The sequence below is a fragment of the Oryzias latipes genome, chromosome 4 (genome assembly GCF_053564925.1).
Source record: "Oryzias latipes strain Hd-rR chromosome 4, Olatipes_Hd-rR_3.1".
Lineage (NCBI taxonomy): Eukaryota > Metazoa > Chordata > Actinopteri > Beloniformes > Adrianichthyidae > Oryzias > Oryzias latipes.
Window position 1 is genome coordinate 10,260,780 of NC_136240.1, and position 27,781 is coordinate 10,288,560.

General features: G+C 44.8%; 1 protein-coding gene across 1 annotated transcript; it reads right to left on the reverse strand.

Annotated features, from left to right (window-relative positions):
* Nucleotides 1–868: 868 nt before the first annotated feature.
* lingo3a (leucine rich repeat and Ig domain containing 3a) lies at nucleotides 869–27,773 on the reverse strand. Its single transcript, XM_023954117.2, has 2 exons — nucleotides 27,346–27,773; nucleotides 869–3,519 (listed from the first exon to the last, which is right to left on the reverse strand). The coding sequence occupies exon 2, from the start codon at nucleotides 3,466–3,468 to the stop codon at nucleotides 1,639–1,641; it is 1,830 nt and encodes a 609-aa protein (XP_023809885.1). The 5' UTR covers nucleotides 3,469–3,519; nucleotides 27,346–27,773; the 3' UTR covers nucleotides 869–1,638.
* Between the last annotated feature and the right edge of the window lie 8 nt (nucleotides 27,774–27,781).

Below are 27,781 nucleotides of genomic sequence, written 5' to 3' on the forward strand. Positions count from 1 at the left end.
TAACTGAAACTATGGAACGGTCTGTTCTACAGACCAGATCCTGATCAATTCTGGATTCTTTTAATTACAAATGACTAAAGTAAAGTTGATTTAATTACAGTTCATCATCATGAACCCTGAAAATGTTTGTGCCTCCAGAATATTGTAGAAACAGGTTTTGATCTCTGAGAAATGTCCCTGTAATGACCATCCATCCATCCTTCCTTGAAACCTGCTGAGTCCCTTTTGAGGTCATGGGGTTGTTGGAGCCTATCCCACCAACCGTTGAGTGAAGGCGGGGCCTTGATGGGTTGTTGGTCTGTCTCAGAACCACACAAACAAACACTTAGACTTACAGAGATGGTAAAGATGCACCAATGAACCCAGGAATCCTGGTTCTGGACTGTTGGAAGAAACCAGGAGAACATGCAAACTCCACGCAGGAAGAACCCACCAGGACCTTCTCAATGTGAGACAAGAGTGTTGACCACTTCACATTGCAGTCCCAATTTGTGGTGTTAAAAGTTTAAAGTCAGACCAACAGAGGGCAGCAGAGGAACAATAATAAAACCAAGATCTGCATGTTTGAATTTTGCTTTAGCAGCATTTATCCTGAAACCAGGGGTGTCCAAATCCAGATCTGGTTTTCCAAAAATCCTGCCTTATCTGCTGCTAATCACATGGATCAAGTATGTTTAGCCATAAGAAGCTTCAATGGCAGGTTGGTTGGAAAACACGGACACTAACCCTCAAGGTCACTCTGGTCCTTCTTTATTCTGGAAACTCCAATCCAAGAACGTTCATGAACATCACCTGATCTTCTGTTGAGCATCTCCATTTGGACATGGGGCCACGGCTTTTTAACCTTCACAAAGATGAAGATCGGCTATTTTAAAAGGTTCCTGAATTGTTTTAATGAGAGTAGAACAGAACACTGTGATAAATCACTCAACAGTACCATAAACAACCACAGGGACTTAAATGTCAGTAAATACAAAATATTTGAACTCATGTGCAATCCAGGTCCTGTCTGTACAAAAGGAGGGACAAGTACAGGCCAATCAGATCTGCAAATACAAACCCTAAAAGAGGCGAGGCAGAAATTCAGCTAAACCATCACCACACGCAGCTGTATGTCTCACTGTACCTGTAGAGGCAGTTGTTGTCTTAAACATGTTTGACATTCTGCCACACAAGTGAACAGTATGTTACGTAGCTTTAAAAATGGCAGTGTTGCAGTCTCTTGGTGTGATCTTTTCTGTAGGAGTCTGGAATAAAACAGCTGAACAAGAATAACTGTGAAGCGGTCGGAACTGTCTCCGCTTCTGTTGGCAAGTTCTTGGCAACAAGTGAGCACCACGCTGTAGTATTGATCAGTATGATGACTAAAGACTTTTAAAGAAGATTTTTGCAGAGTAACGCTGCAGTTGGCAGTTTGTAAAGTTGTATTGGAACAGTCCGTTCAGGGTTGGGATACACAAATATTCCCATTTCATCTCAGATTCCATCTGTACACCAAAGTCAACACAAAACAAGGAGCATTAGAAATCTATCAAAGCGCCACAGAAAACCTCTATTGCATGCACTGTTGTCCGAAATGATTCAAATGTTCCAACAGTGAAACATCTGTAGAGTCCACCTGAGAGGAGCTCGGCCCAATCAGATCATTTTCATGTTGAACTTTCGTGCTCCACCTTGTCCGCCGCTGGCTGCAGGTCCATCCACCTTTCTGAAGGAGTACTCCACAGAGAAGTTGTTCTTGTGTTGTCCTCTGCCTCGGCTCCACACAAAGAGCAGAATAAAGCAAAACAGAACCACTCCCAAGAACATGATGCAGCCCATCGCTGTTGAGATGAGGATGGTCTTCAGATCCAGAGTGAACTTCAAGAAGACTCTAGTATCGTTCAGGTTCGTATCATTCAGGTCCCCAACATAGTACGTGCGATTAGCCATGAGAGCCGCATCGAGCGGCAGCCCGCTGACAGTGAGCGTAGCAAAGTAGGTGTCATTTCCACCGGCATTACTGGCGATGCAGATGTACGTCCCGCTGTCAGTCACCTGGGCATACCTGATCTCCAGCGTGCCCTCTGGTAACACGGTCAGTCTGCCGTTACTCTTTGTGGTTATGCGGCGCCGCTGTGGAGAGATCCAGAAGACGACAGGGGTTGGCTCGCCCTCGGCTTTGCAAATGAATGACACGACTTGTCCCTCGCGGGCAGAAACCTGCTGCAGCTTCCTGTTCCGGATTTTAGGCTTTTGGCAGGTAAAATGGTCAAAAAGGGCAGAGTCAGAGAAAGCATTGAGAGCCCGTTGTTGCACCTCAACCGGCGTCATGCACACCGGTGAGGCACCGTCAAAATTAAGTGTCTTCCTGCGCTGAAGGATCCAGAGCAGACGGCAGTCACAGGCCAGAGGATTTCCGTCCAAGCGCAGCGTCTCCAGCGTGTTGACCGACTGAAAAGCTGCTTCCTCCAGCGTTACCAGGTTGTTGCTGGACAGGTTAAGAAGGTGGATTTGTCTCAGACCACCGAGTGCATAAGGCTGAACTACCGCCAGCTTAGTGCTGACCAGGTGCAGCTCCTTCAGCCGGATAAGATCCCGCAGAGCCCAGGACTCCAACACAGGAATGGGGTTGTAGGACAGGTTGAGGCTGGTGAGGTGAGTCAGGCTGCGCAGGGCCGAGGTGGGAACGGAGGTGATGTTGGTGTGCGTGATTGCCAGCCAAGACAGATTCAGACCCTGCAGGCAATGGGGGGAGATATATTCCAGAAAAGGCCAATGGTCAATCTCTAGACCTCTCAGGCTTCCTAGTTTCCGGAAATTCTGATCCTCCAGGGCAGAGATGCTGAGGTAGCGGAGGCGCAGCGACACCAAGTTGTGCAGGTAAGACAAAGACTGGCTTGAGATGGAGGTGAGGTTGCACCTCTCAATGGTCAACTCTCTTAGTCCCACTAAACCCAGAAAGGCTTTATTGGAAATATAAACCAGATCATTGTCACCAACCTCCAAGTTCCTCAAATGTTTTAGGTCCTGGAAAGTAAAGTCCAGCAGAATGACGATCTTATTTCCGCTGAGGTCCAGCGATGTCAGGTTCGTCAGACCTGAGAACGCCCCCATGGGCACTAGCTTCAACTGGTTGCCCCGCAGTGAAAGTGCCTGCAGGTTCTGAAGGCTGGAAAAAGCATTGGGCTCCAGGACACTGATGACATTATCACTTAGGTCCAGCTTCTCCAGGCGCGGAAATGGCAGCAGATCACCGTGCTCTACCCACCGCAGCTTATTTCCACGCAGGTCCAGGATCTTTGTGTCCATTGGGATTCCATCTGGCAGCGCGGCCAGGCGTTTACCGAAACACGAGACGGCCTTCAGCTTGGCTGTGCAGTCGCAGCGTGGCGGGCATCCCTGGCTTTGGCTGAAGGACACGCTGATGATGAGAAACAGGAAGAGGAAGAGCCAGCCCTCGTCATGGTCCAGGTTTCTCCCCATCATCACCGTCTCTGCCCAGGCCTCCGTCTAGGGTGGAGTCATCAAGGCAGTCACCTGGGGAGGGGGCAGAAGAGCGCGGGAACAATTAAAAAGGGAGACCAAATAAAAGCTTGGTCAATTACAAAAGAAATAAATAGTAACCAGTTTTAAGTCCTTAATTCTTGTTTTTTCTAATTTGGATCACTTTTCTCACAAAAAGCTAAGTATTTGCCCCGCACCACGTAACAAATAGTCCGCGTCGCGGCGCACCCCCGCTGCAGTCAAGATTCGGCGATACAAAGTGATACATATATGCTGATCATTCCGATGGGTTGAATAAAGCATCAGTTCAGAGAGAAAGTTCACCTCTTACTACTTGTTTTTGTCCAAATGAAGAAGCAAAAGGTTGTTTTAAAGAAGCCGGCGCAGTGATACGAAACATTTAAGCTAGGTGACTGGAACTTGTTTTTTCACCATGCAGTTATCCTGTGGTATATCACTTTTTAACGCACACCCAGCAGCCAATGAGAATCGAGTTTTCATCCGGACCATGGTATAAGGAGAAAACATTTTCTACATAAGGTGCTGTTAGGACACAATTTAATCTTAAAATTAGCTAATAAACACCAGGGGTCTAACCATTAATCAATGATTCAATTTTTATTCCTACGTTCAACCAGATCAATCTGTCCGAGGCTAGTTGTTAATCGAATTGTCCTAAACAGTTGATAAAATCGTTTCAAACTTGGATAAATCAGTTACATCGATATTGGAAAATACCATTTGGATTGACGTACAGTAGGTTTGTTTTCCTACAAGGTAAAAAATGACCAATAACAGCGGATAACACATGTGATGCGGCAAAAACTGATCAGTCCATCTTTCCAGTCATGTGACCATCCAGTGTGCTAGAATGTTCTAAGAATGTTCCCTTTGGATTCTTTGGATGTGTAAAAACAACACTGGACTGAACTCTAGGAAACTAAAATGTCAATAAATTTGACATTTTTTCATTCTTGCTTACTTGTTTATTTGGACACATATTTCATGTACAATCATACTACAAATGTAGTGCCCCCCCCCCCCCCTCCCCCTGGTGAATGCGTGAAAGGTCATAGCAGCAGGAAGATGGTAACAACAATTCAGGTCACTGCATCATCACCACGCACACAAACACATAAAGACAGACACACACATAATAACAAATAAATACACATGAAAACAAATAAACACACACGAAAAAAAAGGAAACACACACGAAAAAACAATTAAACACACGTAAAGACAAACACACGCAGAAGCTTTTACTGCAGGTCACCACACTGATCTGCTCATGAACGACTGTGAACGACTAACAGCTGCACACATCTGACAAGAGAATGACTGAACTTGACGGTCCAATCAACTCAGTGGTAAAATCCAGCTACTTTTCTTTGAGGCAGTTAGTGAAGGTGAAACCATTTTTACCAAAATGTCATTCTGAGACAGTAATCCATGCTTTCATTCGTCTGGATTACTGTAACTCTTTCCATTGGAGTCAGCTAATCGTCCCTCTCACATCTCAGACTGGTCCAGAACGCTGCTGTTCGGGTTCTAGTCAGAGCGCGTGTAAGCAGTGTTGAAGAAGAAAATGAAAAAGCATTTTGGTGGATTGCTTTTTCATTTTAATTTTGAGTCAAAAAATGCCGTTACATTTTGAAAATGAAAAAGCCTTTCTGGTTTTGACTTCTGTTTTTACTAATGCTATAGAATCGCTTCCATACAAAACAGACTCAGGCTTATGCCGGGGGACTGATCAGCTCTCACAGAGAGCAACATCTCTGAACGCCATAAATGTTCATCTCCATGCGAGGAAGAGTCCTCTTTGAAAGGTCAGTTCGGCCAGCAGAACCGGCGGTTCTGCGCTGCTCAGAGGAACAAACCCCAGAAGATCCATTAGCACTGAGCAGGAAGGTGGAGGAACAGGAGGTGTAGAAAGGACTTGATGACCTCCAGCCGCAGGAGCAGGAGAACCTGATGTGCTGTGACACCCCCCCGAGGCTTCTTCAAAAACCCAGCCGCTCCATTTCTGTTCCCAACACCTCAACCTTCAACAGTTTGTTTCCTCAGGGCTTCAGTCATTAGCTCCTCTGGGTCACAGATGGATGGAAGGTTCTACCGGACTCCATACTTCTACTGGACTCTTTCTGTTACTCCTCGCTTAAACTTCCCTTTCTCTGGGGCTAAAATACAGAGTTCACCGTCCTCAAACTAACGACACCTGTGTCTTTTCGGATGGAGGTGTGCCGCAGAACCCAGTCCACTAGAGTTGGTTCTGGATAAAGTCTCCAACAGACGGAAGATCAGAAATCTAAATTCTAAATGTTTCAGGAACTTAAACAAAAACAATTTTAAAAAAGCCTCTAGAAGAACTGACAGCCCCTTTAGGATGGAGCTCAAAGAAACCGGAGGTGGTGCTTATTTCTGAAATAAAGATGTTGCACAACTGCCTGGTAATAAACTCTAATCTATTGATCTGCTTTGCTGCGTGTGGGTGCACTGCCTACAGCGGAAACCCGAACAGAAAACGAGGCTGTCAGACCAACAATAGTGGTGCAGGTGGAGGAGACAGCTGAGAGATGAGAAGGAGGATGGTGGGCGTGCCAAAAAGTGACACAGGCTCAGGTACAAATACAAAAGCTCCAGAAATGTCTGTGCCCACTCATTACACTTTACATAAGCCCCGCGCTGTCGGCATCATGATGAAGGGCCCTCCAGAGAAAACATTTGTCATGAACATCAAGGGATGCCACGGTCAGGGCCCCTGGGACACTCCAGGCCCACAGCAGAACAGGTTCCAGGCAGTACAAACATGCACCATCACACACTCAGATGCTGAGGGCCCCGGGTCAAAAGGGACTGAGCTCGTTCCTTTTTATGTCCCTTCCACCTTGCAGTGCTGTGACGGATGTAGTTTCCGGCAGGGTCATGCCACCCACCACAGGCAAGGACACCCAGTTACCAGGCAAAGAAAAATGAGCTGCAAGTGTGTGGGAGGAGAACATTGTGTAACGCCAGAGTCAGAATATAATCTGCAATGAGGTTAAGAAGAAAAACTACAGATGAACATCCCTGAGTGGATGGATGATTTCCAGACATTTGTGTGATAAGAACAGGAGTCAGAAGACGGTAAGAAATGGTCTGGTCCTTTAAACCCAAATGAACCCTCAGCTCCATCAGATGGGTGGAGTCCTTCACGTCTGCGGACCGCATGTCATTATGATGATGGCAAACGCTTAGAGGCTTCAGATACGTTTGTGTCCATGGACACCACGAGCAGTGAAACCGTACAGCACCAACGGGTGATTAGAAATGTGCCCTGCCATGTGCTGTGAATTTTTAATGAGGAACTTTTCAGGCCTTCCTGCTGTAAAGGCTTCAACCAACAGCAGATCATTTATTGATGAGGCTTTGCTATTCGATTATGACCCAGAGACACGCAGAGTTTGACCTTAAGAGGAGCATTAATTACCACAGAAAAACTAGCAGAAAACGCCAACAGCTATTCTCTGCTGGAAAGTGCTTTTACGAACATTTCCCAGCAGATTTATCTGAGGTTATTAATAATGTTGAGAGAATTCGACTCAACATTTATACATCTGAGAAAATGATAGACAGACAGACGGACGGACGGACGAACGGACACATAGATAGAATCAATAATAGATTGCCTTGCTGAAGTTAGGTCGTGGATGTCGGCTAACTTTCTTGGCCTAGATGAAAACAAAACAGGTAACTGTGTTTACCCTTAGTGGTCGAAAAGATCATGGTCTTGATTTCCTTTCTCTTGCCACTTTTGAACAGTCTGTGGTCACAAACCTGGGTGTTAAACTTGATGCAGCTCTGAGGCTGTGCTGGATTTAGGATGGAACCATCCATGTAGGATCTACCATACACCTCATGAGAGACATACAATGCCAAACAAGGTCTGTTTCAGGTGCTGGGGAGCCAGAGCACCCTGGTAGAAAGTGGTCTACTGGAACAAGATGGAAATGGACTAGATGTAAGGACAAGGTTCTGTTGGAATACCACTACTCCACTTATCCTTCTCAGAGAGGTTACATGCCGAGAATGTGGAGTGAATGGATGCTTTGAAACCACAATCAAGGAAAACTGCCAAGCAACTTGTAGCTCAGTGTTCTAACATCCTCAAATGGCAAATCCTAACACAACTTGAGATTGAAGAGATACAACACAAATGCAACATCATGGAAGAACTAGAACACCAGGTCAGAGAGGAGGCTATTAGCTCCCAACCTGAACTTGGGAACACAGCCCCAATAACTACTCATATGCTGAGCGAGGTGGGCAACTGACCTGAAAGACAAGATCATGACTAGAATGAACACCAGGCAACCCCCACACCAAAGGTGATGTACCACCTGAAAGTCTCCTGGAAACTGTGAATGAAGCACTGAGGGCAATTCCTACCACAACAATCACAGAAACCAATGAACTGGTTTACACTTAAGCTGCAGTGAACCTCGATGCTTGAAGACCATACATGCCCACCATGTGAGCAATGGTTGGAGGCCAAACAACTAACAGCTGCTCTCGACAACCATGGGACATTCGATCAATTTCGGTCAGGTTTTCGCAGAGCTCACTCCACTGAAACAGCCTTTCTCAGAGTCACTAATGACATCCTGATGCAGAGTGATGCAGGAAAATGCTCTGTGTTACTGTTATTGGACCTGACCGCAGCCTTTGACACTGTGGACCATTACATCCTCTTGGACAGGCTGAAAAACTGGGTTGGGGTCTCCGGATCAGCCTTAAACTGGCTCTCCTCATAATTGACTGGCAGATCTTTCTCTGTTGTTTTCTCCAAGTTTAAGTCCTCCTCTGCTCCCCTCACTTCTGGCGTGCCCCGAGGCTCAGTTTTGGGACCTTTATTGTTTATTTTATATCTGCTGCCTTTACAGCATATTTTAAGTTCTTTTAATGAGATTTCTTATCACTTTTATGCTGACAATATTCAGCTTTATGTGTCTTTTAAACCCCAGGATGTTTTTAAAATACAGACTTTACAAAGGTGTCTGGATTCAGTTAAGAGCTGTATGAATAACAACTTTCTCCAACTCAATGAAGCCAAAACTGAGGTCCTAGTTTGTGCTCCTGACAGTTGTCTCCCCCAGATAATCCATGAGCTCGGTCCACTTGCTTCTTTTTATCAAGCCCTCTGTCAGGAACCTAGGTGTAACTTTAGACCCGGTTTTATCCCTGGACTCTCAAGTCGGGTCACTTGTTCGCTCTTGTTTTTATCATCTTAAAAACATTGCAAAACTGAGTCCAATTGTGTCGCGTTCTGAGATGGAGATGCTCATTCACAGTTTTATATCCTCCCGTCTCGATTATTGAAACTCCATCTTCACATGTTTAAGTAAAAAATCTCTAGAACGGCTCCAGGTTGTCCAGAATGCTGCTGCCAGGCTTTTAACTAAGTCATCCAAGTTCTCACACATCACCCCGTTGTTAATGCAGCTGCACTGGCTCCCCATTCACTACAGAGTGCATTTTAAAATCCTGGTCTTAACATACAGAGCTCTTAATGATCAAGCACCAGTCTACATAAAAGACCTGGTGCAGCCATACACTCCCAGCAAGTCACTGAGGTCATGTGACCAGGGTCTGCTGGCTGTGAAGAGAACCCGGTTAAAAACTAAAAGAGCCTTTGCCGCAGTGGCCCCATCCCTCTGGAACTCTCTTCCTCTCAGCCTCAGATCTCTGGACTCAGTGTTTTTTCTTTTAAAAAGCAGCTAAAAACATATCTTTTTAAAATAGCTTTTTCTTAATTTCTTTTTAACATGTATTTTTACTGTGTTTTACTGTTGTTTTATCGTGTTGTGCTGTGAAGCACTTTGTGATTTTTATCTGGAAAGGTGCTATACAAATAAAGTTTATTATTATTATTATTAGGTTAAAATCAAAGCTGAGAAGTGAGTCAACTGACAGAGGCCCAAAGAGAAGCCGAAGAGATACAGCCAAATACCTGGAGCATAAAACTGCCAATCAACAAAGGTTCCTGGCCTTAACCCGCCGCCTCAAGAGGTACACAAGAGACCATGAAGCCGGACGGATGACCAGGCTGTTCTTAACCTGCAAACATGTACGCTCAGTGTCAGGGTCATAACAGCAGAGCAGACCCACCAAGGCTGGAAACTGAACTGGAAAAGTATTATGGGAGAAAGAGGCAGCACATACCAGCAGCAGTTCTCAGTTACCCTTAATGGGATTTTTGCCAAAATCCTCAAGACAAACATGCCCCCTCCCCCCTCACAGAGTCAGATTTTCTAAAAACGTCCTAAACTGTTTGGTTTGCAGAATTCTAGGTGCCTTAATTAAAAATGAAACTGACGTTCTCGTTTCTCTAAATCAATTTTTAGGAGTCAGTGTGTCATCAGCATCAAAGACGCACCTATGGGGCAGCTGGGGGCTTCACCGCCGCTCCACAATCACGTTGTGTTTTTCCTCACCACTCTGTTTACAACTGAAGGTGAAACACAAACATTGCAGTTTTCCTGCAGACACAAAATGTGTCTTCCCAGAGCCAGGCGGAGTTAACACAAAGCAGTCTGCAGCGCAGAACGGCGCTGTTTTTGGCACCACACACAGTCTGTCCCTGAAGATAGATGCCCGTGCTCTACGTGATGCAGCTCAGCGACGTGAACGCATCCACACACAACCATCAGGACCTTTGTGTAACAGTGAGTCATTACTGGGCTTTGTTCCTCTCATCAGACATGGCAGACCTTTTTATTCTCTGCTTGTTTTCTTTTAAGAAACACAAAAGCTCACATTAAAGAGCCTAAAAATAAAAGATCTTCTTTTTTTAAGATTGTTTAGTTCTTATGGTCTAAAAAAATAATAAATCATCTTAAATTTAATTTCAAACTGTGTTTTCTCGCCTTTATTGTATTTTGGATTTAGAAATTAATTTACTAAGTTCATTAAAATACTGTATACGAACTAAAGGCAGCTGGATTACTGATGGAGTAACTTTACCTGCTTTGGTTTGTCTTGTGGGGCTCATCAATGTCCTTTGATGCTTTTAGTATGGATTGAAACATATGCAGTTTAGAGCCAATAAAGACATTAACCCTTGTGCTATTCTAGGCACTTTAACGTTGGGAGTGGGGTCATCTGGACCCCACAAGACAGTGCGCTGGACCATTTTTCTTCAATGATTTGTGATCTTCACTGGTGTCCATGCATTACATGAAATCCTCTTCACCTTTATCCACCTTTGTCATGGTAGTAATAACATGTCAATGTCAAGGTGGGGTCATAGGATAGCACAAGGGTTAAAGCAGTGCTTCTCAATTATTTTTTGCCAGGCCCCCCCTAGGAAAAGAAAATGTTTCGCGCCCCCCCTGACCCCCCCCCCCCCCATAACCCCCCCCCCCACACACACACACACACACACACACACACACAGACACACTCGCGCGGTGACAATACATCAGGTCAGTATCTATAAAATTTGTATACCTAAAATTGTATCTTTTAACACTAACAAAAGAAAAAAGCAAAATAAATCCACTTTCAACAAATATTAACTTTATTTAGCCACAGAAACCCTGTTCTAGTCTAAAACAGAAAAGAAGCTGAAAGTACCTGAAATAAAAAAAATCTGTCATTCCTTATTTAAACTAGAAACATTTTGACCAACTGAACCATTTGATGCTGAAAAAAATAATTCAATCAATAAATAATATTAAATCTAAATTGATCTGAAACATTAACACAGCAGCACCAATATATTTAACGTTTTTAGTCTGAAGAAATAGGTAAAAACGTGCTGATTTTTTTTTTCTAAATGACGGATTGTTTATTTCTGATCTCATAAAAGTGCAGCTGTTTTCCTGCATTACCTGCTGTCTTTATGTCTGTCTGACACCAACTAAACCACAGGCAGACAAAGAAAACATGGATGGAAAATAAAGACACGTCATCAAAATGTCTACAATAGTTCATAAAGAATGACATTGTTAGCATTAGCTTAGGAATCTAAGGGCAGCGGTGATCTTGGGCAACAGGCAGCGGTAGCAGTGGTCCGCGTGCCCCGATTCCCCTGGCAGACAGGGCCCACACCACCCCTCCCCTTTCGTTCTCACTCGCGCAGCCGCGGACAGACAGAACAGACAATAGGAACCGAATAGTGGACCAGATTATTTTCCAAGCACTGAGCCGCTGTCACCGCTGCCCCCACGTTAAATTTGCGCACCGGACAAACCTGTGCCTAAAACCGCCACCACCGCGCGCCCCCCCTGGCATCGCTTCGTGCCCCCCCCTGGGGGCGCGCCCCACTATTTGAGAAGCACTGGGTTAAAGGGACACTCGGGGGTCAACAAGGACATACCGTATATCTTCCAATAGTAGCCACAACATTTATTCCAAAAATTTGGCTGATAGCCCACCGTTTATTAAAGACAGGCGGATATTGGAGACCGACGTTTATTAATTCAATTCAATTCAATTTTATTTATATATCCCAATATTACAACAATAGTCGGTGTCTATAGGAGACCGGTATTTCATTTATCACAGACAGAACGGTGATGGCTAACAGCATCATTTTGAAATTCAGTCATGAGTGCAGACAACACCACCAATGATCATTCCAGGATTTATTGAAATGATGACAACATTGTCTTATGTTCTAAATACCACTGACTGTGAACGTTTTCTCTCTTGGAAGCATCAACCTCTGTATCAAAAATCATCTTCTCTTTCTCGTGAATCATTTTCCTGGAGACACGCCCACCTTTCCGTTTTTAGAAACAGTTCTTCTACTTTGTCGCTCGCTTTCTTTGTATCTCCACCAGGAAATCGTTTGGTCCTTTTTCTGTAGTGTATCAATATCATCCATCTGCTGGTGCCATTCTTGGAAAAGTTTTGGATCCACGCCAAAGTATTGGGCAGATTCCTTACCAGAATGTTCTTTGGCATACGCCATCGCACGAGTTTAAGCGCTAAATCAAATGAGCGTTTTTTGGCCATTTCTACACTGGATCACAACATAAATACCACAGACAGCCGGCATCTGCAGGACTGTGCAGAAGACCGGCATCTAAAGTAATGAACACCTGTTAGACCCGGCATTTTTTAATATATATACGGTAAATGGTATTATTATTATTAAATGGTTCCTTTATGCTGATGATACAACTGTACTTCGGGCATAGACACACAAACATAAACAGGCTCCTGTGTAGACGTGATCTTTTTTGGGATCACATTTAGCATTATAATAACATTTGGAGGTTGGACACCTCCCACAAATGGCCTCTGTGATCAGGGTGCATTAGTCGGCCTACAGCCCCATCACTCACCCTGCATTCACATTACAATTTTTCTCCATTGGTTTGGCTCATTTTTTGAAACAGAAATTACATTTGTCCATGTTCTCAAAACAACATGGACCAACCTCCAAACTGCCTTCCTTTTGATTTGATCCCTGAAACTGAGAGAGGTCTCGTAGGGCCTCACCTACCACTTTATGTTATTGTATGGGACAATGTGAATTTCCACCGTGGCCCGCTCATCAGGGCCTGGTTTACTACTCATCCAAGGATGGTCATAGTGTTCCTACCACCTTACTCTCCTTTTCTCAATCCTATTGAGGAGTTTTTCTACGCTTGGAGGTGGAGAGTGTATAAGCATCTGGCTTAAGATCAGAAGTCCCTGCTCCATGCAATGGATGCTGCGTGAGGATGTCACAGGAGATCAGTGTGGGGGATGGTTGCCACATGCACGCCGTTTCTTCCCTCGTTGCATCGCAAGGGAGAATATAGGCTGTGATGTGGACGAGAATCTGTGGCCAGACAGACAGCAGTGTGAGGACGGCCAGCAGGGTGAGGATGATGGCCAGGAGAGGGAGGGGGAGGACAGTGACCAGTGAAGAACTGTTAGTTGTGAAACTCAAGCATTATTTACAACACTGTAGGCTGCATATCATTTTCATTCTTTTTTCTTTGTGTTCATATTATAAAGTATATTATGCTGTATAAAATTTCTTTTTATTCTGATGTATGAAAGTTACTTTATGTGTGTGAATGATAATGGTTAAAATTTCCTTGGCAGTGTGAGTGCAATGTGTGCTGTTATACCTAAGAGGCTACTCTTACCCTAAAATCCTTTTTCTTTTTCTCAGTTTTATGCAAAATTGGATTCTGTAAGCTATACAAAAACAGTGAAGTAACCATTGTCAATGTAGGACTGAGCTAAGACTGAAAGGTGGACATGAGGGATATTTTAATGGTCCTCTGCTATAGTGACACAACATCTAATCATTTTGACTTGCAGTGCCTACACAGTGCCAAAGGGACAAAGTATTTTGGTGGCACTAAATATAATGAGAAGTTTAGTTTAGTTTTGACATATGAGTGAATTGTTTTGGGAGAGATATGAGCTTTTGCAGGTGAACCATGGTGTTGTGCCGAACCATCCTCATCATTTTGGCAAAAGCACCAAGAGTGTTGAGAACGTCCGGCCTGCTTCAAGAAATGAGCCAAAGCAATGGAGAAAAACTGTAACTTATTCAGAGATCTCTAAGAGAAAAATGCCCCAGTTGCACAAAATGGCCTGAAACCAGAAGAAAACATGAAAAGATGGTTCATTTTCTTCCTTCGCTGAAACGCCTCAGTAACAAAGACAGAGATCCACTAAAGAAGGAGTGCACTGGAGACGTCATGGAATGAGGAGGAACGCAGTCAGGGGAGGCAAACAAATTCAACATCTGTGATCCAAAGGCCAAAACTCAGAGGCAGAAAAGGCAGATTGGTACACCAAAGGGACCGATTAAATCTAAACCTGGGACAGAAAATGGGTCAAAAACCAGACAAGTAACGACACAACGAACCGGAGAAGAGTGCGAGGAAGTGTCAGTCCCAAATACTGAGGCTCACAGGTAAGATAAACAATAAAACTTCCTACAGATTAGGACACTGTTAAACCTGCTGCCAATCAGCACAGTCACACAAAGAAGCTTCATTAGTTCAGAACATTAGACTCTTTGCCCAAAACCAAAATATCAAAGTGAAGTGTGATCATTTATAATTTAACTGTAACTGATCTTTTTATAAATGAATACAAACTCATGCTGCAGGTTCATGGGAATAACAGAAATAAAATAAATCCTCTTTAACTGTTTCACAGTCTCTTTGCTGATTGGGAGGGAAACTCAACAAGACGCTGACGTTAGGATGTGAAGGACAGTTTGATCTGAATCTAGGCTGGCATATTTTTCCTGGCTTGCTGCTCTGCTGTCACCAGCTGCCACTTTAATGCAGACTCTTTCCTCGCCAACTGGCTCTTCACTGTCACATGACCTGTCATTTCCAAACAGGACGGCACCTTCCGGATCTGATGAATCCCCTTTGGGTCACAGGGATGCTGGAGCCTATCCCACCCCCAGCCCACAGACTAGTTTGTTCCTCCAACTGGACGTTACCAGCAGGCGGATGAGGATGTTCTCTACTTTCAGGAACAGAACAGCGATTGTGGGGGGAAGGGGGGTCTGTTTTGTCCGTGCTGCATCACGGCAGTATGAAGCTGGATTTGACTCGAGCTGCTTTGTGGTTCAGCGGCTGTTTTCAATAACCAAAAGTCTTCTACATTTGGTGCATCTGCACATGTTGGTCCTGGTGGTGAAGAACCCAAAATAGTGATAGAAACCTAAACATTTAATAAACATGGCAAGAACCAAAGAAATGTCACCAAGATCCAAAGTGCACAACCCTCACAGCAAACGAGGAAAAAAAAGTTTGAATGCAGTGAAACTGAGATGCGTTCTTCAGATCCCTTTGCTTTATTTTGTTTCTGTTAAGTGGGTTTTAAATGGAGCAGCAGAACTTCTCAATAGATCCGTGTTTCTGTTTTTGCACAAAGCCGTTTTATGGATTATTTTCTCTGCAAACAAAGAATCCGGTTCCACAGCAAAGTGCTGCTTTGGTGGTGCTAAAGGCCTGCTCTGGGGTGACCGTGTTGTGTGTTCTCGTGGCTGCAAAGCTGGAACAGTTGAGGTGAAGTTGCAGAGGGGTTCCTGCCTCGCACCGCCAGTGTTTGCTGATCGATGACGGGGGTTCACCTTTGAACTCAGGGTTTGAATACTTTTTTAGCAATGGTTTTCCATAAGTTTTCCAAAACTTTTATATAACCTTTCATTGAATTTCCAAAACCTAAAATAAATACATTTCAGGCAGACTATTGTTGTTGGTGCTGCTACATCAAACTAAAACATCCAAGTTTGTCTGCCTCGCTGTTAAAATTGCAGTTAAAAAACTACAACTGTAGTCCTAAAAAATATTCAAGCAAATTCTGAAAAAAACTATAGCAAAAATCTGAAAAAATTATGGCAAAGTTGACTACATCCCCAACGTGAGCGTTTTGCTGCTTTGTGCCCGATGTTGTCGTCAGGAAATGGGGGACAGCATGTTTGCCCCCCCATGTGGTATATGTTTCATGTACCCTGATTTCTGTCTTCCTTGACTCAACGTCTAACGTTGTTTGTGTTGCTGTTACATTGTCTCAGTCCATAATGTGATTGTTTACCCTCAATTTTTGTGCTGTTTTCAGCTTACTGGCCTTGTGGTTGAGTGTCCACCCAGAGACTAGAAGTTCATGAGTTCAAATCCAGGCTGTGTCATACCAAAGACTGAGACCCAGTGCCTCTCTGCTTCACCCTCAGCATTAAGGGGTTGGATCAGGGGGTTGAACTGTGTTTGCAGCTCACCGCTCCCCCAGGAAAGGTGCGTGAAAGCTGATTTCATGAAGCTGACAGCTTCATGAAATCAGACGTCTCCTCACCAACACACAGATGCTCAGTTTTCTGAAGGTTATTTATATCCACAGTTCACATAATTCAGTTGTAAAGAAGGAAGTTTTGTTTTAGATTCTTTGTTGTTTGTTCCTAAATTTAGCTGTAAGAAGCAATCATGAAAGCATCTATTTTCATAAGCTATAGTCAGTTTTTCTAAGACACAAGTTTCTCTGAAGATCTGCATGTGCATCATCTGCTGACCGTCACAACAACCAGGAATTCGAGACGTTTCCAAGTTTTGTTCTGCCGTTTCCTCGCCTGCAGGAACAATTAAGAACCAAAAATTCAGAACTGGAACCGGACCCGGAACCTGGGCGTGGGATTACACCACACTCCTGTCAATGTGGCGGTCCCTTCCAGACTTCAGCTCAGGCTGCCTGAACGACCTACTTCAGTGCCCCCCCTAATTTGGTCCCAACCCGTGGGGGCGCGCCTTTAGGAGCGTCCATGTAGAGCGCCTGTAACTGAAATCTCCTTCTGCTTTTCCTGCAGCGAACGCCAAGCGTGGAAATGCAGATGGCTGGAAGGAGACCTGAAAACACTGAGACGTTTCAGGAGTCTGAGGTAATTCTGTCAAACTTTAATTACCGTTCTGAAGCAATTAAAGGGCCTGAAGTCTCGACGGCGGTCGTGAAGCTGCCTGTCTCCAACAAAAACCAACTGTGGATTAATCTTCAGACTTCCTGTCTGGGGCTCTGTGCAACTATGCAGCACAATGATGCTGCTGACATCATACAGCTTCTTCTAAACTGGAGAAGTTAGCGAAGAGCAGAGAAGAAGGCCCTGACCATGATGACACAGCGCAGAAAAATGGCACTTCTGTTCAGTGAACAAATACAGCAGAAAAAGGATGGTAGGAGCTGCAGCGCGATGTAGGCGGAGCACTGCAGGCGCTTTGTGGAGGTGATGAGGGATTATTGCCCCCGACAGAGCTGCAGAAAAAAAAAGGCTTTGGATGTGACAGTGAGGCCCTTCATGGAGGGGGGGGGGGGGGGGTGTTGCAACAATGTGGTCCAAAGCCACACTGCTTTTTTGTTAGGAGTAAATCTCAAAAGCCAGTCAGCAAATGTGGCAACATCGCAGCTGCTGCAGCACTGCAAAGTGTATGCATGTGTGAGTGTGTGCATGTGTGAGTGTGCACATGTGTGAGTGTGTGCATGTGTGAGTGTATGCATGTGTGAGTGTGTGCATGTGTAAGTGTGTACATGTGTGAGTGTGTGCATGTGTAAGTGTGAACATGTGTGAGTGTGTGCATGTGTAAGTGTGTACATGTGTGAGTGTGTGCATGTGTAAGTGTGAACATGTGTAAGTGTGTGCATGTGTGAGTGTGTGCATGTGTGAATGTGTGCATGTGTGAGTGTGTGCATGTGTGAGTGTGTGCATGTGTGAGTGTGTCCATGTGTAAGTGTGTGCATGTGTAAGTGTGTGCATGTGTAAATGTGTGCATGTGTGAGTGTGTGCATGTGTGCATGTGTGAGTGTGTACATGTGTGAGTGTGAACATGTGTGAGTGTGAACATGTGTGAGTGTGAACATGTGTGAGTGTGAACATGTGTGAGTGTGAACATGTGTGAGTGTGTGCATGTGTAAGTGTGAACATGTGTAAGTGTGTGCATGTGTGAGTGTGTGCATGTGTGAGTGTGTGCATGTGTGAGTGTGTGCATATTTGAGTGTGTGCATGTGTAAGTGTGTGAATGTGTGAGTGTGTGCATGTGTGAGTGTGTCCATGTGTAAGTGTGTGCATGTGTAAGTGTGTGCATCTGTAAATGTGTGAGTGTTTGCATGTGTGAGTGTGAACATGTGTGAGTGTGTGCATGTGTAAGTGTGAACATGTGTGAGTGTGTCCATGTGTAAGTGTGTGCATGTGTGAGTGTTTGCATGTGTAAGTGTGAACATGTGTGAGTGTGTGCATGTGTGAGTGTGTGCATGTGTGAGTGTGTGCATGTGTAAGTGTGAACATGTGTGAGTGTGTCCATGTGTAAGTGTGTGCATGTGTGAGTGTTTGCATGTGTAAGTGTGAACATGTGTGAGTGTGTCCATGTGTAAGTTTGTGCATGTGTAAGTGAGTAAATGTGTGAGTGTTTGCATGTGTAAGTGTGAACATGTGTATGGGTATGCATGTGTGAGTGTGTCTGTGTGTTAGTGCATGCCAACATTGTGCACACAAACACGTGCACACAAACACGTACACACAAACACATGCACGCACACACTGATTCTACTGAAAGCAGGGAAAACCGAAAACGAGTCTGAAAGAGGTCAAGAGCAAATCTTCACCAAAGACGCTCGTTCTCTGCTCCAAAAAGAGAACAAGGGGAGGGGGGTAGACAGAGAGGGGTGACTCAGATGCCCCCTCCAGGGGAAAGAGGGCAAAGAGGGGTTGAAGATGGGGGGAGGGCTTCATGGAGATGAAAGTCAAGCGAAATGACAAAACACATTTTCTAGATGCAGGATACCTGAAACCCCCCCACCACCTTGTTTCTGGCTTCCAGAGGGACTACCAGAGGGGCGTTCTTTGTGTGTGTGCACTGGGACGAGACGACAGCAGGAGCGCGATCACAAATTATTCAGAAGCTCTTTTGACCATGTTTACGTGGACATGCAGCCCGCAGAGCCGCTGACCCCCCCAGAAAAAGGCAGGGGGGGGCTGACCCCAGAGTGTGATCTGCAAGCAGGACATTCCTCACTGATCAGCGAGGACTAATGTGGTTCTAGGGTTTCAACATTCTAGCTGTAAATCTGTTTCAGCGCCTGTCAAATGCAGCAAATGCGACAGCAGGAGATGAAATGTTCATGTGTGTCTGCAGTTTGCCTGGCAGGCGTATTTATAGTCACACACTGTAAAGGTTGTGATCTATATTGACTAACAAAACCCCAATCTCCTCAGCAGCATGCCACGCAGTCCTCCCCCACATGGAAAAATGGATCTGGAGCTCAATGCTCCAGTTTCAGCCCCCCACAGGACCGGCCCGAACAACAGAGGACAACACCCCCACAGCTGGGAGTCAATGCAACACAAAGATCAGCTCCGTTCAGGCACTGCTGACTGGAGAGTTGTGACAGAAACCCAGGAGGAAGACGATGGAACAAGGAAGTGCAGACGGTTCTAAACTGGCTTGTTAGAGCCGTCTGTCATGAGAAGATTCAGACCCAGAACAGAACGATGACGATGCTCCTCCTAGCAGAGACAGAATCCCAACTTCCTTCTAAAAATATGTCTGGTCTCCACAACAAACGTGTCATGACCGCCATCGTTTTCATTTTCTCTGCTTCGATTTGTTTTCATTTTCTTTGCCTCGATTCGGACCAGACGCATCTACATGTACACCCCTTCACTTCCTGTTTGAAGCTCAAAAGATGAGGTACTTGGATCCAGGTCAGTTCACCAGGTGACCACTAGGTGGTTCATCACAGACATCGGTTGGTGTAAGGAATAAACTCAGTCTGGTTCCAAAAAATTTGTTCATCCTGTCATGAAATCATTCAAGAAGTTTGGTTTCAGGAGTTTGACAGGAGAAAACTGATCACAACTTTTGATGGACAGGTGACAAACCAATCCTAACCTTAGTGGGCGTGTTTCAGCGTTTAAAAAATCAGATTTTTGATAATTAGATAAAATCACACAAACTGCAGAAACAAAACAGATCTTCAACCCATCAAACCATCTCCAGAGAACTGCAATCTTCATCACGAGGAGACCTAATCCTCTTCTACATGAAGAGACTTCATCATCTTCATCAGCTGCGAGACGATAACGGTGTAACGGTGACGGTACGTTTGAAAGTATTTATGCTTAAACAGAGAAGTGGAAATTCTAAAGGCTTTTTTTCAAAAAAGTATCTGAAAAAAAAAGGAAGTCTGAAATAACATGGAGGGAAATGGCTTTTCAGTCACATTCAGCCTTACTTTACCTTCAATCACATACTAACTTCATTTCAAAGAGCAAGAATTAAAGATCAGTGGACGCCTGAATCTGGGGGTGTTGGTTTGGGGGGGTTGCTGTGGGGTTGAACCTGCAGTCGTCAGTGGCAGGTCCTGCCTTTAACCCTTTGCAGCCTGACAGATCTGACAGATTGATCAGAGAACTGCAACAACCATCCGCAGTTTCTGTGTTCCTGTTGTTGGGGCATCAGATGGACAAATGGAATGATGCACGCTCATGCAGAGGAAACAAGGAAAGATCCTGTGTTCCGTTCATCCGTCACGTTTGCATAATTGACCAGCGCTGATGAGAGCGCGACCTCATCCAGAACCTGCTGCATGTAACCAGAGTCTTTTGCAGGACACAGGTGAACCCTGACCGCAACTTCTGCAAACGGGCCTCAGCAGAGTCTCTGTGGTGGAACTTCAGCAGAATGAAGGGATGAATCTGCTTGATGAGCAGCAGGAAGATTCTCCAGCAATGCCTTTTCAGAAGCTGCCGTCTCCCGCAGACGGACACGGTTGAGTCGTTCCAAAGACTTCTCTTGGAAGACATTGTTTGAAGAACAAACACAGCCGGGTTCCAGGAAAGTGCTGCTGCAGGTGGATCACTGAGACCCATCAGGGATCTTCTGCACACCAAAGAAAAGCTGAAGTTTAGAGAGGTTATCCTTCATCTTTGAATGAAGGATAACTAGAGTCTTCCTCCAGAAGCTGGTTTACTGTGACCATCACATCATTTTCAGGAATTTTTACGGCGCCCCATTTTCCTCTGAATTTGTTCGGATACGGAGCAACAAACCAGACTGTGGTGAAGTGGGCTGGTTCTGATGGGTGTGAAGGAGACACTTTCATTGGGGCAGATACCAACCAGCTGTTTTTTCCTTTCCTGTTCTGTCACTCTGCATTCGGTTGAAACGGCGTGATCGGCGTCTCTGCCATCAGCAACATGTGATGCAGGTGATCATGTGATCAAAACAACCACAAGGGAAGTTCTGCTGTGAGCAGCAGACTTTCTAACACTGCAGAAACCTGCAGAACGGAGGACGGAGGACGTGAAGCCCGTTGGTGTTCAGAGGCAGACCAGTTGGAGGTCTGTCCATTGCTGGCATGTCAGTTTGAACCCTATGTGACCTTTACATCAGATTATTCTTCACACAGTCGTTCTAAAAAGATCTTTCATCTGGAAGTCACGTGAAAAAACTTAAAGTCCCACTCTGATCGTCTCATAATCTGTGGTCAAAGCATCCCCAGTGGTCTTTTTATGATGATGACGACGTTATTCGCCAAAATCTGAAAAACCTGACGTTTTCCGGGACAAGGTTTCTGCAGAGCGGCAGGAGTTCATTAGATAGTCACCTCTGGGTTGTGGGCAGACTGCTGGCGTGGAGTAAGCCCATCCCCCTTCCCCATCATATGTCTGTTTACGTGCTCTCCCGCTAGCTTACAGCTCCTCACAACTCTGAGCTAACATTTGCGTTGCGGCAAAAATGGCGATCAACAGTTTAGATCCAGATTCCAGCTCAGACAAGAAAAACAAAGAACCAAAGGACCATAAATATTTGGACAGAGACACGTTTTTTCTAATTTAGTTTCTGTACATTACCACAGTGAATGTTAAGTAAAACAACTCAGATGCCATTGAAGTGCAGACTTTCAGCTTTAATTCCATGGGTTGAACAAAAAGATTGCATAAAAATGTGAAAAACTAAAGCATTTTTTAAACACAATCCCTTCATTTCATGGGCTTGTAAGTGATTGCACAAATGAAATAACTGAAAACAAAATGGTCATTACTAATATTTGGTTGAAAAGCCTTTGTTGGCAATGACAGCCTGAAGTCTTGAACTCATGGACATCACCAGATGTTGGGTTTTCTCCTTCTGAATGCTCTGCCAGGCCTTTACTGCAGCTGCTTGGCCTTTCTGTCTGAAGTTTAGTCTTCAACAAGTGAAATGCTGCTCAGTTGGGTTAAGATCAGGTGACTGACTTGGTCATTCAAGAATATTCCACTTCTTTGTTTTAACAAACTCCTGAGTTGCTTTGGCTGTATTTTTTGGGTCGTTGTCCATCTGTATTTTGAAACTCCGCCCAATCAGTTTGGCTGCATTCACCTGGATCTGCACAGACAGTATGTCTCTGAACACCTCAGAATTCATTGGGCTGCTTCTGTCCTGTGTCACGTCATCAACAAACAAAAAAGTGTCCCAGTGCCACTAGCAGCCATGCACGCCCAGACCATCACACTGCCTCCACCGTGTTTTACTGATGATGTAGTGCACTTTGGATCATGAGCTTCTCCACGCCTTCTCCATACTTTTCTCTTGCCATCATTCTGGTAGAGGTTGATTTTGGTTTCATCTGTCCAAAGAATGTTTTTCCAGAATTGTGCTGTCTATTTTAGATGCTTTTTAGCAAAGTCCAATCTAGCCTTCTTCCTATTCTTGAGGCTTATGAGTGGCTTGCATCTTGCATTGTACCCTCTGTATCTACTTTCATGCAGTCTTCTTTTTATGGTAGACTTGGATATTGATACGCCTACCTCCTGGAGAGTGTTGTTCACTTGGTTGGCTGTTGTGAACGGGTTCCTCTTCACCATGGAAATGATTCTGCGTTCGTCCACCACTGTTGTCTTCAATGGACGTCCAGATCTTTTTGCGTTGAGTTCACCAGTGCTTTCTTTCTTTTTCAGGATGTACCACACTGTTGATTTTACCACTCCTAATACTGTAGCAATTTCTGGCATGGTTTTTTTCTGTTTTCTTGGCTTAATGATGGCTCCTTTCACATGCATGGAGAGCTCCTTTGACCACATGTTGTCTGTTCACAGCAAAATCTTCAAAATGCAAGCACGAGTCCTATAATCAACTCCAGGCCTTTTATCTGCTTCACTCATAATGACATAACAAGGGAATTGCCCACACCTGCCCATGCAATAGCATGGAAGTCAATTGTCCAATTACTTACGAGCCCAAGAAATGAAGGGATTGTGTTTATAAAATGCTTCAGTTTTTCACATTTTTATTCAATCTTTTTGTTCCATACATGGAATAAAAGCTGAAAGTCTGCACTTCAATGGCATCTGAGTTGTTTTATTAAAAATTCACTGTGGTAAAGTACAGAAACTAAATTAGAAAGAATGTGTCTCTGTCGAAATATTTATAGTCTTGACTGTACATGGATCTATTTGACAGTGGATGCATCAGAATGGGGCAGAACAGGGAGCATGTGGCTCCGCCCAGCGTATTTTGGATATCACAAATACGATCTTTATCAAACTGCATTTTTTCGTCTGCCCTCTGATTTACGATAATTTATGGTATAATAAAGAATGAAGCAATACTCAGAAACTATTTCATACATGTTCTCAATCAGAAAAATTTTCATGGGAATGAGTTTATACAAATATTTGAATAAGGATCCAAACGGATGAGTACATCAGACTTAAGCGTGAGCATGTTTTGTTGTAAATGTCTGCATCCTCATCCCCTTCATAGGATGGAAATTAAACCCAAAGGTTTCCACATTTACTGGCTGTTACTAAAGAAACCGGTGCCGATTGTGACAGAATCACAAATATTCTGCTAAAGCAGATCCAGAACCAACAGAATCAAACAGACGAGCTGTGAGGAACAAATATTCTGCTCTGCAGGAAGCAGGTCAGCCAGCAATCGCCGTCACAGCAGTCAAGTAGTCAGGTGGGGAGATGCTCTAAGCTTGTACAACCGTCTGCCAGCAGACGAGCTGTGCCGCCATCGCTCCAGATGGACATGTTGACAGCGACAGCTGGCGTGCCAGCACGCCTGCAGGTATCAGAAAGCCACTCGCAGGAGCTCTCCATCTCTCCATGCCCTTCATCCTTTTCCTTCCAACGGGAGCAGCAGCGCCTCATGTCACCGATGCTGCCGGCCTCATAAATACTCCAGAGCAGAGAACAATGTAGCTAACTGAGCAGTGCCAGCGCCGGGCTGATGTCACCACCCAGCTCCAATGACAGCAGAGAGGATGGAGGTGAGTGTGGGCGCAGGCCTGGAGAAGCCCACGAAGCGGATTCAGAGATCTGAGAGACGCTCGCATAAACCTGTCAAATCAGGAGGCTTATTGATTTGACAGGTTACAGGCACTCTGAGGTTACACACATGGAGGTGGGGGGATGAGATGCATTCAGGGTCGGACATCGTGATGGAAAGAAGAGGAAATCTGTGTCCGTCTTTCAAAGTTTCCACTTCTAAACAGTGAACGTGCAGAAAAGTTCAGCATTGTTTCAACAGCTTCAGGGTTTCCTGTTGAGAAGATCTTCATCCTCTCCTCCCCCTGAAAGACCCTCAGCCACCATCTTTACTCCCAGAACCTGCTGTTTCCTTCAGATGAGGCAGCCGCTGCTTCAAGCAGCTGTTGGTTCCTCAAAGTCCCTCTGATCGTCTCATGTCGCAGTGTTTTCACGATGATTATGGCTTTTTCAGCCGAAATCCTAAAACCTGCATCGCTTTCCAGGACGGAGTTTCTACAGAGCAGCAGGAGTTCATCAGAAATTCACCTCTGAGCTGTGGGCGGGACTGTTGCCGCGGAGCAAGCCCGTCTCCCCTTCCCATCATCAGATCTGCTGTATCAGCCCAAAGATCTCTTCAAATCACACACAGTCTTTTTTTGTTCTAATCTCCTTCATCCAACAGCCTGAAGGAACATTTATGGCCTCAAAGCAAAAGAGAAAGACCAAACAGAGACAAGCTAAGGGAAGGACCAAAACACACACTCACACACACACACACTACCTGTTGCTTAAAAAACCCTTAATTGATTTTGATCGAGGTATTATTATTATTGTTTATAAATGTTCACCTGAGGAACCACAATTTATGTGCAGACTCTCTGTGCAAAACTTGAGTAAACAAAATTGGTTTGCTTGACCTTTGGCCTCGTTAAAGTGGCACCATTGTGCGACATCACTGCTAAGGCGCCGGCAACAAAAAAGGACCAGCAACAAAACTGTAGACATCATAGGGGGCAGTCTTTAGTCGTTAGGACACTTTGTGCCAGAACTTAGGTCAGATATCTTAAAAAAATGTCAGTTTTGCTTTGCGACACTTGGACGGCGTGGTGATGGCGAGCTCGTCAATTGTTTGATAATCGCAGTGCTGAGCCGAACAAAATGACATGTCGTGGCATGTCATGTTTGGAAATTCAAAGTTATGTTTACGGGCGCTCTTCTGAGCGCGCTCTATTTTATGACAGTAGGACTGATGAACAAAACGGAGGCCGTGAGGGGGTGGGGCTTATTTTCTACTATAATTATTCCCTTAAAGAAACACGGAAACAGCCCTAAATTTACAGGCACTGCCGGTCTGGTGAAAACTCATTTATTTTAAAATGATTGACTACGCTCCCTAAATAATGACATCAGAGTGGCACCAAAATGATTAAGTAAGGCCACAGCACTTTTCTCTTGTCAAACTTTCTGGAAGATTCCAACAAAATTCCACCATCCACCCCAGAAAAACATCAACACTCACTCAAGCACAGGTGCTATCTCACCTTTGCACAAACAGTTTGCATGACTGAATGAAATGTTTCACATGTGTTAGTCTGAGTGCATAAGTAGGCATGTGTGAATGTTAGTGGTAGTATGTCCATGTGGACTTGTTTGTGTGTGAACACTTTTGGAGGCAACAGGTGTGTTTGTAACTTTTGAGTGTGTGTGGACAGGCCTCGCCCATTTTAGATTTTTCATGCATCTTAACCTGTCAGTTGTGATTATAAGGCTCCAGCAATTTGTTGCTTTTCTGATGCTTCATGATCTTATCCCTCGCTACTACAATCACCCCTCTAAGCCCCCCCCCCCCCCCCCTTATCTGTCATCCCTCTCCTCCTTTTCCTTTCTGTTCGGTCCAACAAAAAATATTTACAAAAATAATTAACATGAATAAAGTTTAGCCGAAATTACAAAAGGGGTTTATTTAAATATACATCTGGTGTATCATAAGATTCATAACCCCTGTTGTAAAAGTAAAATATGTGCAACACAAAAGGCCTTCAGCTCTCATCTGTTTGCCCAGCTGTTGGACAGGACAAGTTAAAAAAAATTTTTTTTTAAAGACTTCAAAAGGTTTACCTGCAGTCACATAAATTCAGACTGTTCAGTGACTGAACAGAGAGGGTTTGCTTGACCTTTGACCTTGTCGAAGTGGCATCGCGGTATGTAATCCTAAAAAATGTAATGCTGGAGAAGAGTTGTTTTGGATTTGGCTCGCGGGTTTCACCAGAACAGGAACAGGGGAGGGGCTGAACAGCGACGCCCATTCTGTGCCGCTTGTGGCTTTAATTTTCTTTCTTTTTTTTAATGACAGGAAGGGAATCTGCTTCAAATCCATCTTTATTTTTACACTTTTGGACCAAAGTTCCATTTTGGGAACAAATCCAGGTGTGATAAATCTACCGCAGCGCTCTGATAGACACCTCCCATCTGATGATGGACTGAGCGATCAGTGAGGACGTCCGTCAGCGCAGAGGCAGCCACTGCCACTGAAGCGGAGCAGCTTCATAGAAACTGCATTCATGTGCACATTTTATGTCTACTCTGGCCGCCGTTCGACCAGAGCAGACCAGAGTAGACGCAAAATGTGCACATGAATGAAACGTTCAGGCGCTCACAGCGGCAGGATCAGAATCATTCTTTGATCTGCTTGAAACTGAAAAAGTTCTTTCTCTCTTTACAATCATTTATTCCTTAAGCAGAAAGATTCGCTGAGAAGAAGCGTACGTTAATTCGAGGAGAAGCGAGGAGATGGAGATGCCTCCTCAGAATAATCATCTGATTTAGTGATGCTGCACGCTGCTGAAGGCGAGGACTGACCGACGGCGAGCTGAGCAAACCCAGAGAAGACTGCCTTACAGGAGGCTGCCTTCTCCACCTCTTAGATTATTCCATCTGTTTGAGATCTGCGCATGTGTGCGTGCACGAGCATCTGTCCTAAAGATGACAAAAGAACAGGTGAGGTCCATCTTCTGATCCAGCAGAAGATGGACCTCACCACCATGTGACTGAGTCACAGATGGAGGAACCTCCTCTGAGACGGTTCCATCAGACCAGAACCAGGGACAGAAAACAGGAAGTTGACTCACCCAGGACGAGGACTTGCACTGCTCCTCACTCATTTACAAGCCTGCAGGAGCTCCGGTCACCTGTGTGCTGCTCTTCTCCAGGTGCAGATGGTTTTTCTCCCTTTCTTCCTTCTGCAGCAGCAGCAGCGGCTGGCCTGGAATGCATTCACTCGCCTCCCCCCTCCGTCTTCAGCGTCGATGATCCAAAATGAGCTCCGCCGTTCTCTTTGTGCTTCGGAGGCAGGAGCAGCTGCTGAATTTCACGAGGACGACGGCTGCGCTGCTGCATGCGTGTGTGTGTGGAGCCGTCAGAGCGTGTGTTGGTTGCTGTTTACTGGAGCTCATCTGCACTGTTGCTGCTTCACAGCTGATCCGTGCTGCATTCAAGTCCTGTGGGGAAAAAAGGGAAGAGGAGAGCCTGGTTTAAACGTTCAGTGTGGCTCAGCTTCAAAGGGAG